General features: G+C 36.6%; 1 protein-coding gene across 3 annotated transcripts in view; it reads right to left on the reverse strand.

The window, feature by feature from the left end:
• Window positions 1–22009, reverse strand: part of LOC144443172 (ubiquitin-like modifier-activating enzyme 6) — a 179940-nt gene that overhangs the window by 139699 nt on the left and 18232 nt on the right. For 2 of the 3 annotated variants that reach the window (XR_013481672.1, XM_078132549.1), the window contains exons 6-8: window positions 19964–20058; window positions 13094–13286; window positions 3167–3289 (exon numbers count right to left, since the gene is read on the reverse strand). Coding sequence is in view for 2 of the 3 variants with exons in the window: in XM_078132549.1 (XP_077988675.1) it covers window positions 3167–3289; window positions 13094–13286; window positions 19964–20058 (411 nt within the window). In the remaining variant the exon portion in view is untranslated. The remainder of the gene's footprint in view (window positions 1–3166; window positions 3290–13093; window positions 13287–19963; window positions 20059–22009) is intronic. The other variant, XM_078132550.1, reaches the window with a different exon arrangement.

Genomic DNA, 22009 nt, shown 5'->3' on the forward strand with positions numbered 1-22009 from the left:
GGGTTAAAACTACATGTAAGTGTAGTGTTGTGTTTGACCTCACTGGTTTAAAACTACATGTAAGTATTGTGTTTGACCTCACTGGGTTAAAACTACATGCAAGTGTTGTGTTTGACCTCACTTGGTTAAAACTACATGTAAGTGTTGTGTTTGACCTCATTGGGTTAAAACTACATGTAAGTGTTGTGATTGACCTCACCGGGTTAAAACTACATGTAAGTGTTGTGTTTGACCTCACTGGGTTAAAACTACATGTATGTGTTGTGTTGACCTCACTGGGTTAAAACTACATGCAAGTGTTGTGTTTGACCTCACTGGGTTAAAACTACATGCAAGTGTTGTGTTTGACCTCACTTGGTTAAAACTACATGTAAGTGTTGTGTTTGACCTCACTTGGTTAAAACTACATGTAAGTGTTGTGTTTGACCTCACTGGGTTAAAAATACATGTAAGTGTTGTGTTTGACCTCACTTGGTTAAAACTACATGTAAGTGTTGTGTTTGACCTCACTGGGTTAAAACTACATGTAAGTGTTGTGTTTGACCTCACTGGGTTAAAACTACATGCAAGTGTTGTGTATGACCTCACTGGGTTAAAACTACATGTAAGTGTTGTGTTTGACCTCACTGGGTTAAAACTACATGTATGTGTTGTGTTGACCTCACCGGGTTAAAACTACATGTAAGTGTTGTGTTTGACCTCACTGGGTTAAAACTATATATAAGTGTTGTGTTTGACCTCACTGGGTTAAAACTACATGTAAGTGTTGTGTTTGACCTCACTGGGTTAAAACTACATGTAAGTGTTGTGTTTGACCTCACTGGGTTAAACCTACATATAAGTGTTGTGTATGACCTCACTTGGTTAAAACTACATGTAAGTGTTGTGTATGACCTCACTGGATTAAAACTACATGTAAGTGTTGTGTTTGACCTCACTGGGTTAAAACTACATGCAAGTGTTGTGTTTGACCTCACTGGGTTAAAACTACATGTAAGTGTTGTGTATGACCTCACTGGGTTAAAATTACATGTAAGTGTTGTGTTTGACCTCACTGGGTTAAAACTACATGTAAGTGTTGTGTTTAACCTCACTGGGTTAAAACTACATGTAAGTGTTGTGTTTGACCTCACTGGGTTAAAACTACATGTAAGTGTTGTGTATGACCTCACTGGGTTAAAACTATATGCAAGTGTTGTGTTTGACCTCACTGGGTTAAAACTACATGTAAGTGTTGTGTATGACCTCACTGGGTTAAAACTACATGTAAGTGTTGTGTATGACCTCACTGGGTTAAAACTACATGCAAGTGTTGTGTTTGTCCTCACTGGGTTAAAACTACATGCAAGTGTTGTGTATGACCTCACTTGGTTAAAACTACATGTAAGTGTTGTGTTTGACCTCACTGGTTTAAAACTACATGTAAGTGTTGTGTTTGACCTCACTGGGTTAAAACTACGTGTAAGTGCAGTGTTGTGTTTGACCTCACTGGGTTAAAACTACATGTAAGTGTTGTGTTTGACCTCACTGGGTTAAAACTACATGTAAGTGTAGTGTTGTGTTTGACCTCACTGGGTTAAAACTATACGTAGTGTTGTGTATGACCTCACTGGGTTAAAACTACATGTAAGTGTTGTGTTTGACCTCACTGGGTCAAAAGTACATGTAAGTGTTGTGTTTGACCTCACTGGGTTAAAACTACATGTAAGTGTTGCGTTTGACCTCACTGGGTTAAAACTACATGTAAGTGTTGTGTTTGACCTCACTGGGTTAAAACTACACGTAGTGTTGTGTTTGACCTCACTGGGTTAACACTACATGTAAGTGTTGTGATTGACCTCACTTGGTTAAAACTACATGTAAGTGTTGTGATTGACCTCACTGGGTTAAAACTACATGTAAGTGTTGTGTTTGACCTCACCGGGTTAAAACTACATGCAAGTGTTGTGTATGACCTCACTTGGTTAAAACTACATGTAAGTGTTGTGTTTGACCTCACTGGGTTAAAACTACATGTAAGTGTTGTGTATGACCTCACTTGGTTAAAACTACATGTAAGTGTTGTGTTTGACCTCACTTGGTTAAAATTACATGCAAGTGTTGTGTTTGTCCTCACTGGGTTAAAACTACATGTAAGTGTTGTGTTTGACCTCACTGGGTTAAAACTACATGTAAGTGTTGTGTTTAACCTCACTGGGTTAAAACTACATGCAAGTGTTGTGTTTGACCTCACTTGGTTAAAACTAAGTGTTATGTTTGACCTCCCTTGGTTAAAACTAAGTGTTATGTTTGACCTCACTGGGTTAAAACTAAGTGCTGTGTATGACCTCACTGGGTTAAAACTAAGTGTTATGTTTGACCTCACTGGTTTAAACTAGGTGTTGTGTATGACCTCACTTTAATAGTTAAAGCTAAGTGCTATGTTTGACCTCACTGGGTTAAAACTAAGTATTATGTTTGACCTCACTGGGTTAAAACTAAGTGTTGTGTTTGACCTCACTGGGTTAAAACTAAGTGTTATGTTTGACCTCAATGGGTTAAAACTACATGTAAGTGTTGTGTTTGACCTCACTGGGTTAAAACTACATGTAAGTGTTGTGTTTAACCTCACTGGGTTAAAACTACATGCAAGTGTTGTGTTTGACCTCACTTGGTTAAAACTAAGTGTTATGTTTGACCTCCCTGGGTTAAAACTAAGTGTTATGTTTGACCTCACTGGGTTAAAACTAAGTGCTGTGTATGACCTCACTGGGTTAAAACTAAGTGTTATGTTTGACCTCACTGGTTTAAACTAGGTGTTGTGTATGACCTCACTTTAATAGTTAAAGCTAAGTGCTATGTTTGACCTCACTGGGTTAAAACTAAGTATTATGTTTGACCTCACTGGGTTAAAACTAAGTGTTGTGTTTGACCTCACTGGGTTAAAACTAAGTGTTATGTTTGACCTCACTGGGTTAAGACTAAGTGTTATGTATGACCTCACAGAGTTAAAGCTAAGTGTTGTGTATGACCTCACTGGGTTAAGACTAAGTGTTATGTATGACCTCACGGGGTTAAAACTAAGTTTTGTGTATGACCTTGTCAGTTGTCCCAAATGTCACTTTAGCATTGGTTACTATGGCAACTTTAAAATTACATCATGAAACTTATAGAAATCAAACCTTACCTTGGTTATATTGGCAATAAATACTTCTTTAGCTTCCTCACCATTTTGATCTACAACTTCAAAACTGTCACCAAAATCACAGAATAGGGTACAGAATACTCCATATACATCAGCTGTAATAAACTGAGTAAAGAATACACTTTACATATCAATAGTAACATGTCTTCACTGAAGACATAGCCCCCAACACTCATTCATATACTGAATTTTTTATGAAAAATATGGCCACAATATGGTCATTAATGTTCTTTGTTCTGAGGGGTCAAAGTCATATTTGGTTGACAGTTGTAGAAATTGCAATGATTTCATGACATGACCGTTACTTCAAGCATGGCTTTTTAAACCAAAAGACACGGAATTCAGGTACTTCTAGTAAACAATGTCAAGTCTGATTTATAACGATCAAATTGACAAGGGATGTATAGTAGACAAATTAGTATGTAAAAATACCTGGTGTAGAAATAAATAAATTTTACTGCATGTAAAATTGGATCTAAATGTTCCAGTTATGATTTCTTGAATGTGAATGAGTGAAATATGGGGTGAAAATATACATATTAAACAAGCCATTGAGAATGACATAGTCCCCGCTATGATTGGGTTTTAAGGAATTAGCACTACTCTGATCACGCAACAACACTTGTGAACCTAAATCAAACAGACTTAGATATGTTGTGTCTGCTTGTCGGACATGGAACATGCCTACAACAATAAAGGATTGGTCGGGTATGGGGGATCATATCAATATGAAAATGAATATGCAAATGTATGTCATAGAACACTGTCCTAATACCAACTCTGAATGAGATCTGTTCAAGCATGTCTGAGTTATGGCTTTGGACATAGAAAATTCACAAACAAAATGGCTGCCAGGCAGCCATATTGGATCGTATCATGACGAAAATGGATATGCACATGTATGTCATAGAACACTGTCCTAATACCAACTTCGAATGAGATCTGTTCAAGCATGTGTGAGTTATGGCTTTGGACATGGAAAATTTGCAAACAAAATGGCTGCCAGGCAGCCATATTGGATCGTATCACAATGAAAATGGATATGCACATGTATGTCATAGAACACTGTCCTAATACCAACTTTGAATGAGATCTGTTCAAGCATGTCTAAGTTATGGCTTTGGACATGAAAATTCACAAACAAAATGGCTGCCAGGCGGCCATATTGGATCGTATCATGACAACAATGAATATGCACATATATGCCATAGAACACTGTCCTAATATCAACTCTGAATGAGATCTGTGTGAGCATGTCTGAGTTATGGCTTTAGACAGGGAAAATTCGCAAACAAAATGGCTGCTAGGCGGCCATATTTGATCGTATCATAAAACAAATTGACGTGCATATGTATGCCATAGCATGTTGCCCCTGTACCAAGTTTGAAAAAAATCGGTACAGGCATCTCCAAGAAACGGCTGCGGACGGACGGACACACGGACGCACGGACGCACGGACGGACAGACGGAACCCAATCCATAAGTCCCCGTTCCGGACTTCGTCCGCGGGGACTAACAATAAGCAACGGTTGCATGCAATATATACATAATCTGTACACACTCATATATAACCCTCTCTTATACCCTTTAGCTGTCAAAATGTTGATTCAGTGTTTGACATGAACAGGATTAGCAGTCCTCTACCGGAGCTAATATTAAAGTTTGTGTAGCAGGTTATAACCTCGTCTATCTGCTAGACCTCGGATGTTCTTCCGATAGAATACGACACACGACCGAACATCGCTATGGAGGATGGAACATCCAAGGTCTAGCAAATGTCATCAGGATATAAATAACTGCCAATCAGAGAACCGCATTAGTGACAAACACAAACAGAGGACAATAGCTAATTTTTCATGCATTTTCATCTTAACCCTTTCACCACCGATTCCCTCAATTGAGGGAACGCGCTAGGGCGCCCACCGATTCCCTTAATTGAGGGAACACCAGAGTTCATTCACCTACCTCGCCGTTATGCCGTTAAACGGCAGCTATTGCTGCAAAAATTGCTGCCATAACTAGTTCCACACATGCGTATTAGCCTTGTTTATCTACACTGCCATTTTGAAAGCATGACAGTAAACGATATCAGGAGTACGATCCAAATGACGAGTGATCGTAATTTTACGTGCGTTTTTCGCTCACAAAATCGAATTTCAACATGGCGGAAGTAATTAACGACTCTCATAACATGGTCTACGATATAAATTATGTCACTATCTTTGGATATTTCGACAGAATTTGACTCGAAATGCATCGTTGAATACAAGTATTTAGGTATGGGAACATGTTGTACTTGTGTGTACGCATCAAATTCCTGCTAAGGCAGTGTGAGCTGCTGACGGCAGTTTATGGTTGAATTTTTGAATGTCGTTCAAATTTACGCAATCTTGTGACCGTGCCGACGCCCATGCTAACGTTCTGGGGGTAATTTTTGGCTATATCATGGATTATTTTGGTTTTATTTCTTTTTGTTACGGCTCAATAATGACTTGTATTTGTATTAGCTCACTGTGTAGAGGTCAGTGGAGGGAAACTTACGCTTGATGTTGGCGATTTTCCGATCGGATTTTTTACGTGCGTTTTTCAATGTAAAATTCAAATTTCAACATTGGCGAAGCAAAATCTGTCTCCCCTAACATCGTTTGCAATGTAAATAAAGGTGCTGTTCGTAGAAATTTCCACTCAATTTTACTATGAATACGATGTTTTATACAAGGAGATGGCTGAGTGAACTCGATGCAGTATATGGAAGGATCAGATTATCGCAACGTAACTTCAAAGTCCCGACTGCATATTTGTTTTTGTGGGTAAGCATGTCGGCAAAAAGCGCCACTTTGTCGTCCCGATTTGGACTCATATACTACCAACTTGGGGGCATTTTTTACTGATTTTGAGCATACATTTGGTGATAATTTTTTGTTGTTCTGTCAAACAATGATATATAATTACACAAACTGATTTTTCTGAAGGTATTGGGGCGACGACTTCAGATATTTTTTACCCTTCATTGCCGGTGCGGGGGCCGACTATTGCGTCGTAATCGGATTAGTAGGCCGTTAATTATTTTCGTTCAAATTTAATACGACTGAAAATAACATTTTCTGACAAATTTTCGCCGATTTTGACCATTTAGTCAGTATACAGAAGTTTTGTAAGAACATGAATGTTGGTATTTTGAATTTTGTTTGTAATATAAATATTTTGTTTATTTGTGATATGTCAATAAATAAACAACCAGTGTTTGCTTTATTAATATTTTGTTACTTTAATCCATATTTCGGTTGTGTGTGTGATATTTGAATGTATGTATTTGCAACTATGATGTAGAAAATTTATTTTCCATTCAAATGATACCTTATTTTTCACAAATAAGCAACTCTAAGTATTTTTATATCAGTTTGATTACATAACACTCACTCTCACATTATGTCAGTGAGGGGGCTGGTGGAGAACAAACAATCCCATGAGGCAAGTGGTGGTGAAAGGGTTAAGGAGGGGCTTGTAAAAATAACCACCAATGCGTTAACTAAAATGTGTGAATGACAACATCTACACACTCATCAAATACAATTATCATAAACCGATAAGACATAGTAATGACGTAAATGTGTTTGTCAACACCTGCATGCAGAGATTGAATATATTAAAGTATATATATATATGCATACATGGCCCAACTCACAAATCTCAATGGAATGTCCGGTCTGAAAATGACATTTGCTAGACTGTTCGGGCAAGCCCTCACTGTGAACTTCGTTTGCTTATAGTATCGAAAGAAAGCCCAAACGTCTAGCAACAAGACTAGTTATAACCATGGAAGTATAACCCACAGGAAGAACAACTGGGGTGGGATCAAACAGCACATGTTGGATGCCGCTGTTTGCACTGCAATCAGTAACCGCTTACTTTAAGCTTGATAAGCTGGCTTTCCTAACGATGTGTGAACAACTTCCGGGTGTCCGGAACGAGCTTAGCATATTAATGACGTAGTTCGGGTGTTGTCGTGGATACTCGTTACACATAAGTCTGAGGTAGAAACGCAGGCATTTGTTTCCCCAGTTATGTCTCAGAATATTTCTATCAGAATAAAATTACAAGGGGAATTGGAGGAGATAATTTTTTTTCTAACTACCTTCCGAAAAAGTGATTGGATATGTTTACATGGTAAATGGAGAGCCGCTATCGGCCGTAACATGTGCTGCTGTAGTTACATAAAGGGCTAGGACAATATGCAAAATAGGTAGTTAGAAAAACATTCTGCTCCGATCCAATTCCCTAGCTACATGGCGTCAGAAATCGGTTGATATCTTTGGTAGGCATGCTCCGATTGTAACAACGACGCGATTTATCGGAAGATTGTTACATTTGGGAACTAGGAAGGGACGGAAGGTAAAATCGAAATGTTTGCCCACTACAACGGCCGGTTGAAAGTTCATGTTTATGTACGGTACTAATGGCGGCTGCCTAGCTTTCAAACCTCGTGTCTTCTTTCGCGGCGAGTGAACCTGTGCGATCACAGAAACAAGTGTAATTTTACCCCTTTCATATATAGTTGGCAAAATACGTCAACATTAACGATATTATCGACATTTTATTGTATTCTGATAGAAATATTCTGAGACATAACTCGGGAAACAAATGCCTGTGGATAGAAAGTAAAGGAAATGAAGAGTCGCATTGTAGTCAACAAGTTTAGCAACCATTACAGCAGTCAAATAATAGTCTTACTGACACCAAAACCACCTAAAAAAGTAAGGAAACGCTTCCCTGTGCAACACACAGCGCATTTGTATATAAGCAAATGACAGAAAAGGGGACACGAGCGTACGTGGTGATGTCAAGAAATCAAAATTTTCAACTCGCGTCTGCACACTCCGGAACAAACCGGAACATGTAGACAAAAATACCGTTGGAAAGCATGTAATCTGCGGTTCATTTTCTTCAAAGACAGTTTTTGTTCTGATTTGTTCCACATATTGAAATCGAGAGTTGAAAAACATTCACAAAAACGAGTGTGCAAACTAGAAATTGGTGTCACTTCCGTCAATCTTACTCGATCGCGTTACAACAAACACTGTTTACCTCAGGAAGACGCTATCTTTTCAATGAAACGTTCTGCGCATATGCAGTGAGCTTTGCCCGTAACAGAGACGGCTTAGCAACGCTCACATGAAAAAGCCACGCCCTGGTAACCAACGTCGCCCACTGCCAGCGCGACATCCAACCTAAGATCAGAGGGATTTCACACAATGGATATAAAGGGATTAACTCGGTCTAAAACAAAGGATTTTTAAAGGGATTAACTCAGTTGTTCTTCCTGTGGGTTATACTTCCATGTTATAACCATCTCCTTGTCTGAGTTGCTGCTGAAGTCTTATCAGTATTGGATAGTGTAAGACAAAGGGGGATTTAGAAGGTGTGAATTGGGTTGACAGTTGTAGTTCAAGTAAAACCAGTCCAGCAAAGTCAGAAACCATATGCCTGGACATGGAAGTATAAGGGAAGTTCCTCCATAGTCTCAAGAATGAAATGCAAGAGTACGACCCGGACCAAAATAGTTTGCCAAAATTACGATGAGAACTTAATTACGGAGAAAAACAGTTGTGGCGAGTAGTATTAAAAATAAGTCATACTACTGCACCATGAATGGAGTAGTGACAGCACATCATGCAACAAACAAGTAACTTGCTAATACATGGTATATTACATTTACAGCTTTTTATTTCATTGGCCAAAATATAAAAACGATGTGTTTCCGATAACCTGGCCAGTTTAAGCTTCAGACCTTTTTTCATCATTGAATAAGTTAAAACATGGGTCGAAATAATGGCCTTTTACTTGCCCAGGGCAAGTGATTTCAAGGCTTGGGCAAGTTGTTTTGAAAAGTACTTGTCCCAAGGGGCAAGGAGAATTTCTTATGATTATTGATCAGGGATATGTTTTTGCCTGTGTTCATGCTGTACTTATCAGACACTGCACATATATGTCTGATAGGATTTTGGATACATTGTATAACCATTGTGCCAACAAGTCTGGAAAATTATAACATTGTAGCAATATTGAGAAGACCTCTTTCTTGACTGATCACTTTTCAAAACAATCTGGACCAGCTGTCCTACTTGACGTACTTTGTTTACTCTATCAAGAAAACATACCTGGAATGACCAGTGACTCATCGAATATTGTTCAACAATAGTAAATTACAGCATGATTTTTCAGGTTTTGGGTGTTTGAATCAACTGCAAATTTTACAACAGTCATTTTATTTGAAAATACTACTAGGAAAATATTAGCAAATCATACTGGGAGAAAAATAGTTGGTGTGGATGAGGAAGGAAAGAAAATATATTGACATCGTGGAAAAGGAAATACTTAGAAAGATTTTACATCAGTGTTGAAATAAATGTTAATTTTTATATTGATAGCTTATGAAAGTGCTGAAAAAATTATTTTAACAACTACTTTTTACAAGTGAACAAAAAATTGTATGCTATGCTGTAGTATGAATATTAATTAGGCCATGAAAATTAATATCATTTAGGACACCTGTTTATTGTGGAGAGAACTTTTCAGTACCCACAGAAACTTTCAAAGTGACATTTTTTTGATAATAAACAAAAGAAAGCCCAATCAATCACAACAGTGCATTTGTAAGACACACAAACATACCCCACTATTTGGAATGGGCAAGAACTTTTTGATTTGGGCAAGTACTTTTTGTTTTCTACTTGCCCAGCGGACAAGCGAAATTTTTTCATTATTTCGACCCCTGTAAAATGGTAAGACTTTACTCATATTTTGATGTAAACCTTCATGCCTTTCCCTTATCTGTAGTCACTTTTATGAAATCATACTCCAGAGAGAGAAACTAGGTCATTTTAGATGACACAGTACAGTCTGCATAACGTGTTCATCTACTTAACTTACAAATGTCTTCATTTACTTTTACACCTCACCAAACTCTCACTGATTGCAAAGCATGGTGACCAATAAGTAACTTATTTCTCGGGGTTGCCATATTCTAAACCACCTACCCTATTTTCTGAAGTCATGTTGTTATCAGAAACAAATGTTTTTTTTAAATATTTGCCTTAAAAGATCGTTCATTTTTGAGTATTTATACAGTGAAAAATGCATTGGGATCGAGCAATTTATCGAAAATTCCCACTGTTCCAGCTATTTGTACATGCTGATTTTCCATGTACAGCGGGTTAGCAATTGTGTTTGTCTGTTTGTGAACGATTTCCATTTCATTACTCCAGTGTTTAGATTTCCGAGAACAACTGCCATGAGTATGGAATGATAACTTTGTCAATGTATTGCATCATGGAGCTGTGGTTCGACCGAAGAATTTGCAACACCACCCCTGAGTCGGATACACAGGATGACTGTCTGAACTCTTGAATCAAGTTCCTCACCAAGCAGTAGAGGCCAGCCTCGGGTTGTAGGTAAAACAGTAATGTTCCCTTTCCCACATTTAACTTCTTTCAGGTACACTGTCTTCATGCCCTAACCATGCTCTCTCAGATTGGGTTTATCAAGGTCTTTGCTGAACTTTCATACAGCATTCATCACACTGTTGTTGACTGCATACCCAGCGATCTTTGCTCTCATTTCTTGACTGTAATGCCGGTAATTTACTCGTTTGCACTTACGCGAAAGAGGAAATTTCTTTGTTGATTGTTGCTATCATGGTTTCTGCAGACAAATGGCAATCTTGTACGTCACTGTCATTGTTGGGATTGAACCCAGATTCGCTGGACATGGGATATATCTTAAACCAGCAATGCAGAGATAAACTGGTAACGTAGTAGATTATAATGGTTGTAGTAGAATTGCAATGGAATAGATATTGTAGGAGAACGTTATCGTGGAGATATTTTGGAGTGAATGAATTCATTTCAAAATTGTCCCTTTTTTATAATGTAAAATTCACTGCTTTGATGGTTGGGCCAGGTTTGTGCATGTTGAAAGAATAATCTCTGTAAAAACCTTAAAGCCATTCATTCATACAAAACAGTGTTACTTGTATCTATTTATTCCAATGAAAATACCACCAATGGCGTTGTAGCGCAATTGTACGTGGTCATGTTGTTAGATATATTTGAATACATTTTTGTATGTTTTTGCTCACTTGTGTATGAATTCCTGATATTATCTTTGCAATATATGTGATCATTTGGCTGTTGCTATGGGCATGGTCTTGTTGCTAGGCATATTTACATACATTTTTGGAATGTTTATTCAATTGTCTATTAATCCCCATTGTTATCTTCACCATATATGTGATCATTTGGTTGTTGCTATGGGCATGGTCTTGTTGCTAGGCACATTTGCATACATTTTTTGAATACATATTCATTTGTCTTTCTATTACTATTGTTATCTTTGTAATATACGTGATTATTTGGCTGTTGCTATGGGTGTGGTCTTGTTGTTAGGCAAATTTACATACATTTTTTGAATGTTCAATTGTCTATTAATCCCTGTTGTTATCTTTGTGAAATACACGGCCATTTGGCTGTTGCTATGGGCGTGGTCATGGTTGCTAGGATATTTGCATACATTTTTTGAATGTTTACTCACTTGCCTACCAGATGTTATTTGACCCAAATATACTGCCATTTGGTTGTTGCTAAGGGCGTGGTTATGGTTGCTAGGGCCAATGTTTTGAAGAAAATCTGCAGAATAACACTTTCAGAAACATCTCACCAAGTTTCAGACTCATTGACCAAGTTCTTTTTGAGATATAAGTTTTTTACCAAAAATGAACATTTTTACACCTAATTTGCATATCACTCATGGAATAATTGTATGCATAATATTTCTTCGTCCATACATCCCTAGATGCATTCCCATTAAATTTCAGGGAAATCTGCTCAGTAGTTTTGGAATTATAGATTTTTAACCCAAAAGACACATTTTTAGCCCTAATTTGCATATTACCTTGGAATCATCATGTCATGAACAAATCTTACTTTACACCCCCTTAAGAATGTTCCCACCAAATTTCATACCAATCTGCCCAGTAGTTTTTGAGTTTAAGTTTTTTGACCAAAAATCACATTGCTTTACCCAAATCACACATCATTTTGATTTGAACAATTTCCCAACTAGACACCTAAGGTAATGGACCCACCAAATATCATGGCAATCTGTTCAGCGGTTTTTGACTTTAAACACACACACACACACACACACACACACACACACACACACACACACACACACACACACACACACACACACACACACAGACGCCGGGCCTCAGTTCAGTTGTGCTAAAAAATGTGTGAAGTTGGGAGTGTCAATTTATATGAGTGATTTTAATCCATTGAATTGGGGAGTACAACAATTTGTATGAGTGATTTTAATCCATTGTTTATACATCCTGTCTATGCCCAATTATTTACATCTCAGACATTTGAGGTCTCAGTTTACACATAGACAGTGGAGGGAAGATGGTTTACACAGTACAATTGTTTATGTTTTAGGGACAGCAACTAGACTTTGATCATTCATAAATCAACACTTTGGCTCACTTAGTCCCTATTATTAATGATGATTGTGCATATTCAAAACACCACAGTGACTACTACCATGAGTGCACAGATTTTTAACACCTCCATAATTAACCACTCTACAGTATCGCATGTCTGAGAAATGATGTATTATGGACAAATGGATGGATGGCCAGAGCCCATGTTAATAGTTTCCTTTCAGATGACTAAAAATAGAACAATTTGCATAGATTGCTACATCTAGTACCTTAATATTTCTGGGAAACCAAGGGACCTGTAAAACACCTGGGGAATTAATGTAGAAGTTACCTACATACAAAAAAAAAAACACTTGAAAAATTTAAGAGCATCACACCGTTGATACAAAAAATACCTTCATTATTACCTTTATTGGGGGACTTTGGTTCCTACAGAATTCATTAACTTTCAGCTGAAGTTGTTGAGAAGTTTCTGTTAGAATGACACATTGGTACTGCTTCAATTTGTCCATATCAATATTTTCATCTATGGCTTCTGTATTTATTGTGACAGTCACATATGGATTCAATTCAGTAAGATGCGGCAAACTTGCCTCTGCTCTGTCAATGAAAATAACATCACAAAATATATATTATCATCAAATGTTACAGTATCTCACTAGTTATCAAATAAACAAAGTATTGATGCTCTATTCCCCTTTGTTCATACCATCAATAATTTTAACGACTGATCCATAAACATTGTATTACTGCAGACAAAACAAGTCTTCATAGAAGACACATTCCCATCAAATAAATTACTTCTATGTCACTTCTATGTGACTGAATGGACACATGATTTTTAAGAAACATTTGTGGCAACAAATAAATACTACAAAGTGTCTGTGAGCAGGAAATGGTTGAATTACGATAATTGAACCTGACGATCCATGTCAAGGCCAAAGGTCAATATCTCAAAAGAGCAATATAGGGGTAGACACTTTAATGTAGTCTCTATGTATTAACGGTTTAGAGTTATGTGGTAAATATTGATTATTCACTACAAATATGGCTGCCATTGAGTAAAAAGTGATATAAGCACCAAAATTAATGTATGTGTATATGTTTACCTGGTTCTGTATCATCTAGAGATATTATGTAAAAGAAACAAGTCATTGAGAATGACATACTCCCCGCTATGATTGGGTTTTAAGGAACTGGCAGTTTATGTTGTCATTTTCTTGATATCACTACTCTGATCATGCAACAACACTTGTGAACCTAAATCAAACAGACTTAGATATGTTGTGTCTGCTCGTTGGACATGGAACATGCCTACTCATGTTGTGTCGAGATCTCCTCGTTGGACATGGGACATGACGAAAATGGATATTCACAGACATATGCATGAAGGTATAGAGAAGGAAGTTCTGGAGGAGAAAAAGCATGAGCATTGCAGTAGAGGTCTGGAGAGCCAGAATTGGCTTCCATGTGCAACCGCCAAGCTGGCAAAACAACGGCAGCCATGTTGGACACGCCTCGGTCAACGCCAAGGACGGAACGATAAAAGAAGGATTGTCAGCAATAGTATCTCTGATATTGGTAGTGTCAGTTCTGTGGTCACTTTTAATTTGTTCGGGTGATGTTGAGTCAAACCCGGGACCAAACTCAGAAAAACAAAATTTACGAAGTGGTAAACCAAGTGTCAGTGCACCGACATCACCTACTCACCGAAGTAGAGAACAAGACATTGGAAGTGGTATTAACTAAAATGTTGGAGAAATTATATTACATCAAATACAGGAATTGAGAGCAGAAATGGGTGGAAAGTTCGAGGGAGTAAACATACAAATCAGTGACATGTCGACGAAAGTGGAAGAACAACTAAGTTCATTGAACTGTGAAATGGAAGTGCTACACACCGAGGTGAATAATTTGATGACGAAAAATGAACAGTTTATGAAGGAAAATGAGAACTTACAAAGAGACTCTGAAAGGTTGAGAACTGACAAGAAAGAGATAGAAGAGGTACAGAATGTCGCAAATTCGAATGATGACCTAGAAAATCGCACACGTAGAAACAATATTGTACTGTATGGTGTGGCACAAGAAAACGTGAGAGAGTCTTGGGAAACAACAGAGGAAAAAGTGAAAGAAATAATAACGGAAAATATGAGGGTAGAAAAGGAAATACAGATAGAGAGAGCTCATAGAATAAATAATGGTACAGTACATGGTTCAAAACCTATATTAGCTAAACTGGTGTCTTGAAGGACAAAGAATTGATTATGAAAAACGGATGTAAGCTGGCCGCATCAAATATCACAGTGGATGAAGATTTCTCTGGAAGAGTGAGGGGACTAAGAAAGAAACTGTTTACTAAAAGACGTGAACTGATAAGAGACGATGAATCTATAAAAGCAATAGTTAGGTATGATAAACTCATTGTAACAAAGAATAATGTAACGGTGGTATATAAGGTTGATGAAAATTTGAATCAATTTATGCCTATCACACCGCAAAGACATAAATAGGGGTGTGGTCATGGCCGACACAGCGAACAACCTCCAACTGCACTTTCAATGACATTGGACAATGTAAACATGTGTTGTTGGAGTGTGCAGGGTCTCAAAAACAAAGTAAAGAACCCTGAGTTTATAAATTTTTGTTATAGGTTTGATATAATTAGTTTTGTTGAAACTTGGGGTAGGGATGTTTGTGAATTTGAAAAAAGTTTTCCAGGCTACAAATTGTTTTGTTGCTGCAGACAAAGAACAACACAAAGAGGTCGCTATAGTGGTGGTTGTATGGTTTTAGTTAAATCAAAGTACCAAGATGGAGTAAGCGAAATAAAATGTGACTTGCAGGATTCAGTGATTGTAAGACTGAAAAAAGAATTTTGGGGTTTTGATAAAGATTGTATCCTAGGTTTTACTTACATCCCCCAGAAGGTGCTACGTTTTATGACTCAGTAAACTATAACAATGGAATAGAAAATATGGTAGACAAATTGTCAGAAATAAAAGCTGCGCATATGGATGCAAATATTTTAATAGCTGGGGATTTTAACACTAGATGTGGAACTTTAGCAGATTACATCCTTGATGATGATACTGAATTTATCAATGGTATAATAGAAGATTATTTATCAGATCACTTTTGTTTACCAAGGAAGGCAAAAGATTTAGTAGTAAATAATTTTGGTACAAGCTTAATCTCTCTGTGTTGTTCCTTGGCAGTTTATTTTCTAAATGGTCGAGTACTGGGAGATATGGACGGTAATTTTTCTTGTATTGCAAACAGGGGTAAGGAGCACGATGGATTATGTATGTGCATCTAGTAGTTTATTTGAATATATTTCTAGTTTTGAAATCCCAACAATATTAGGTTCTGATCACTTTCTGCTGGTGTTCAGTATGATGAAGTGTAATTACATTATAAATGATAGTCCAATCTCAGAAAACTGAAAATATTATTAAAGGGGTCTACAAATGGAAAGAAGATGCTAGTGGCACCTTTTGAGACTTTTTCACATAACATAGTACCCAGGAAAAAATTAATGAATTACAACAACTAGTTGAAACAGATGTAAACCAAGCAGTAATTGACTTGTCAGAACTTCTTCAAGAAGCAGGAAATAGAGCAAGGATGTTTTTACCATACAAGGCTAAGAAGGACAGACATTGCCAACAGCAATCAAAATGGTATGATAATGGTTGTAAAAAATGAGAGATAAAATATTCTACTGTCTAAAGAAATTTAGAGTCTTTGGCAGTGATAGAGACTATACTGAGTATTGTAAAGTTAGAAATGAATATTCCAAAATTTGTAAGGATAAATCTAAACTTTATCAAGATACACAAAAAAGAAAAGCTAAATGAAGAACAAAATATGAATGCATCGTGGAAGATTCTCAAAAGGTAGAAATATTCTGGCAGCCCACAAAATTCCATCGGTACTTCGGATTGGGCAACTCACTTTGCCTCACTTTTAAATGCAAATGAGGATGATGGAAATGTTTTTGAAAATGAATTGTTTTCTACTGAGCAGAGTGATTCCCAAGATGAACATTCACATGATGATGAAACTAATATTTTGAATGAACCAATTACAAATGATGAAAATATGCAAAGTATTAAACATTTAAAGAATAACAAGTCATTGAAAACGACATAGTCCCCGCTATGATTGAGTTTTAAGGAATTATCACTACTCTGATCACGCAACAACACTTGTGAACCTAAATCAAACAGACTTAGATATGTTGTGTCTGCTTTTGGACATGGAACATGCCTCCAACAATAAAGGATGGGTCGGGTATTGGGGATCGTATCACGACGAAAATGGATATGCACATGTATGTTATAGAACACTGTCCTAATACCAACTTTAAATGAGATCTGTTCAAGCATGTCTGAGTTATGACTTTGGACATAGAAAAATCGCAAACAAAATGGCTGCCAGGCAGCCATATTGGATTGTGTCACGATGAAAATGGATATGCACGTGTATGTCATAGAACACTGTCCTAATACCAACTTTGAATGAGATCTGTTCAAGCATGTCTGAGTTGTAGCTTTGGACATGGAAAATTCACAAACAAAATGGCTGCCAGGCAGCCATATTGGATCGTATCACAACAACAATGAATATGCACATGTATGTCATAGAACACTATCCTAATACCAACTTTGAATGAGATCTGTTCAAGCATGTCTGAGTTATGGCTTTGGACATGGAAAATTCGCAAACAAAATGGCTGCCAGGCAGCCATATTGGATCGTATCACAATGAAAATGGATATGCACATGTATGTCATAGAACACTGTCCTAATACCAACTTTGAATGAGATCTGTTCAAGCACGTCTGAGTTATGGCTTTGGACATGGAAAATTCACAAACAAAATGGCTGCCAGGTGGCCATATTGGATTGTATCATGACAACAATGAATATGCACATGTATGTCATAGAAAACTGTCCTAATACCAACTTTGAATGAGATCTGTTCAAGCATGTCTGAGTTATGGCTTTAGACAGGGAAAATTTGCAAACAAAATGGCTGCCAGGCGGCCATATTGGATCATATCATGAAACGAATTGACGTGCATATGTATGCCATTGTATGTTGCCCCTGTACCAAGTTTGATTGAGATCTGTTCAAGAATGTCTGAGTTATGGCTTTGGACATGGAAAATTCACAAACAAAATGGCTGCTAGGCGGCCATATTGGATCGTATCATGACAACAATAAAGATACACATGTATGTCATAGAACACTGTCCTAATACCAACTTTGAATGAGATCTGTTCAAGCATGTCTGAGTTATGGCTTTAGACAGGGAAAATTTGCAAACAAAATGGCTGCCAGGCGGCCATATTGGATCGTATCATGAAACAAATTGGCGTGCATATGTATGCCATTGTATGTTGCCCCTGTACCAAGTTTGAAAAAAATCGGTCCAGGCATCTCCAAGAAACGGCTGCGGACGGACGGACAGACGGAACCCGATCCATAAGTCCCCGTCCCGGACTTTGTCCGACGGGGACTAAATATGCACATGTATGTCATAGAACACTGTCCTAATACCAACTTTGAATGAGATCTGTTCAAGCATGTCTGAGTTATGGCTTTAGACAGGTAAAATTTGCAAACAAAATGGCTGCTAGGTGGCATATTGGATCGTATCATGAAACAAATTGACGAGCATATGTATGCCATTGTATGTTGCCCCTGTACCAAGTTTGAAAAAAATCGGTCCAGGCTTCTCCAAGAAACGGCTCTGGACGGATGGACAGACAGACGGACGGATGGAATCCAATCCATAAGTCCCCATCCGGCGGGAACTAATTAGCCACACATAATTACTATAATATGTGTGCAATACACAAGTACTGGCTTAATTTTGATGGTCTACCCTGTAGTTCAAGTTCAAGGTCATAAAAGAAAATTTGCATGTGACTATATGGGGTTTAGACATACGAATTGAGTCTATGTTGTACAGTGATGAAAAGTCTGTCTGTGTATGTGTATATGTGTGTTTATATATGACTTAAAACAAATTGACAATATTTAAATACTATTACTACAATGTGCCTGTGATATGGAGATTTGGCTTGATTTTGATCATCGAACCTGAAGGCCAAGGTCAAAGGTCAAGGTCTCATAAAGTAGCTTGTATCTGATAATATGGGGTAGAAACTTGACTGTAGTCTCTGTCTTACAGTTTTTGGGTTTCCTCCTGCTTCTTCAACACTTGGGCACTAGAGTGCTGTTCTTGTGCCAACCATTCAACAAATTTCTGAATTTATTTGGACAAATAAAGACTATTATTATTATTGTCAAAAGCTTATTTGGAAGTTGTCAACCCTGTCAGGCAGAAATTTCAAACCAAACTTGTCAATGTTATCAGATTATACTAGTCTTATAGCTTAGTTTCCATGGTAATAACAACAAGTCTTCATAAAGACATAACACCCCTTAAATACATTTAAATGACTTCTATGTGACTGAATGTGACAATTTTAAACAGCTCACTATAAATATAACAATTCAGTTAATAGTTAAGTGAGAACCAAAGGTAATGCATGTATTATATATTTCCCATCTTCTCTTGTTCTGTGTTACCTTTGGACACCATTTTGAAGGAAATTGGCACTACAGACAGTCTGCAATATTCACAAAATAGCTTCATTCTGGCAATTAACCCCAATGTCAATGTCAAGATCAATGTCTAACAAGAAAGTTTTCTTGTGATTATATAGGGTTAGACACTTGATTGGAGTCTCTATGTATTGAAGTTTTTGAGTTATGGTATTATTCAAAATATGGCCGCCATTCAGTAAAACAGTAATGAACACTAAAATTAAACCTTGCTTACATTTACATTCTTCTACATTATCTGTGGACATGATTTAAAAGATACTGGCAACAAATATGATAAAGTGTCTGTAATAGGCACGAAATGGCTGGATTTTGATAATTGTCAAGGTCAAGGTCAAAATCCAGTGTCTTAAAAGAAGGCTTGTACCTAATAATAGGGGGTAGACACTTGAATGGTCTCTCTATGTATTATAGTTTTTGAGTTATCCTGTAAATGTTGATTTTTAACCACAAACATGGCACACATTTGCATATGTCACAACACAAATTGACATGCGTATGTGCCATGTGACATGTCATCTTTGTGCCAGGTTTGAAAGAAAATGGATGTTGCATGTCTGAGAAATGGCGTATTAAGGATGGATGCACTGACAGACGTACAGAGCCCGTTGTAATGGGGGACTTAAAATCAATACCTGTTCCTCTTGCACTTGACATCTTCTTCCATAAGAAAGAACTGAGTAGATAAATCCTTGTAATTTGATATTTTACTGTCCTGTAGTGTAACTGACTGTAAAAACAATGTCATTTGATATTTTACTGTCCTGTAGTGTAACTGACTATACAAACAATGTAATTTGATATTTTACTGTCCTGTAGTGTAACTGACTATACAAACAATGTCATTTGATATTTTACTGTCCTGTAGTGTAACTGACTATAAAAACAATGTCATTTGATATTTTGCTGTCCTCTAGTGTAACTGACTATAAAAACAATGTCATTTGATATTTTACTGTCCTGTAGTGTAACTGACTATAAAAACAATGTCATTTGATATTTTACTGTCCTGTAGTGTAACTGCCTGTACAAACAATATCATTTGATATTTTACTGTCCTGTAGTGTAACTGACTATAAAAACAATGTCATTTGATATTTTACTGTCCTGTAGTGTAACTGACTATAAAAACAATGTCATTTGATATTTTACTGTCCTGTAGTGTAACTGACTATAAAAACAATGTCATTTGATATTTTACTGTCCTGTAGTGTAACTGACTATAAAAACAATGTCATTTGATATTTTACTGTCCTGTAGTGTAACTGACTATAAAAACAATGTCATTTGATATTTTACTGTCCTGTAGTGTAACTGACTATAAAAACAATGTCATTTGATATTTTACTGTCCTGTAGTGTAACTGACTATAAAAACAATGTCATTTGATATTTTACTGTCCTGTAGTGTAACTGACTGTAAAAACAATGTCATTTGATATTTTACTGTCCTGTAGAGTAACTGATTGTCAAAACAATATCATTTGATATTTTACTGTCCTGTAGTGTAACTGATTGTAAAAACAATGTCATTTGATATTTTACTGTCCTGTAGTGTAACTGACTATAAAAACAATGTCATTTGATATTTTACTGTCCTGCAGTGTAACTGACTGTAAAAACAATGTAATTTGATATTTTACTGTCCTGTAGTGTAACTGATTGTAAGAACAATATCATTTGATATTTTACTGTCCTGTAGTGTAACTGACTATAAAAACAATGTCATTTGATATTTTACTGTCCTGTAGTTTAACTGATTGTAAAAACAATGTAATTTGATATTTTACTGTCCTGTAGTGTAACTGACTATAAAAACAATGTCATTTGATATTTTACTGTCCTGTAGTGTAACTGATTGTAAAAACAATGTCATTTGATATTTTACTGTCCTGTAGAGTAACTGACTATAAAAACAATATCATTTGATATTTTACTGTCCTGTAGTGTAACTGACTGTAAAAACAATGTCATTTGATATTTTACTGTCCTGTAGTGTAACTGATTGTAAGAACAATATCATTTGATATTTTACTGTCCTGTAGTGTAACTGACTATAAAAACAATGTCATTTGATATTTTACTGTCCTGTAGTGTAACTGACTATAAAAACAATGTCATTTGATATTTTACTGTCCTGTAGTGTAACTGACTATAAAAACAATGTAATTTGATATTTTACTGTCCTGTAGTGTAACTGACTATAAAAACAATGTCATTTGATATTTTACTGTCCTGTAGTGTAACTGATTGTAAGAACAATATCATTTGATATTTTACTGTCCTGTAGTGTAACTGACTATAAAAACAATGTCATTTGATATTTTACTGTCCTGTAGTGTAACTGACTATAAAAACAATGTCATTTGATATTTTACTGTCCTGCAGTGTAACTGACTATAAAAACAATGTCATTTGATATTTTACTGTCCTGTAGTGTAACTGACTATAAAAACAATGTCATTTGATATTTTACTGTCCTGTAGTGTAACTGATTGTAAAAACAATGTAATTTGATATTTTACTGTCCTGTAGTGTAACTGACTATAAAAACAATGTCATTTGATATTTTACTGTCCTGTAGTGTAACTGATTATAAAAACAATGTCATTTGATATTTTACTGTCCTGTAGTGTAACTGATTGTAAAAACAATGTAATTTGATATTTTACTGTCCTGTAG

This window comes from Glandiceps talaboti, chromosome 12 (genome assembly GCF_964340395.1).
Source record: "Glandiceps talaboti chromosome 12, keGlaTala1.1, whole genome shotgun sequence".
Taxonomy (NCBI): domain Eukaryota; kingdom Metazoa; phylum Hemichordata; class Enteropneusta; family Spengelidae; genus Glandiceps; species Glandiceps talaboti.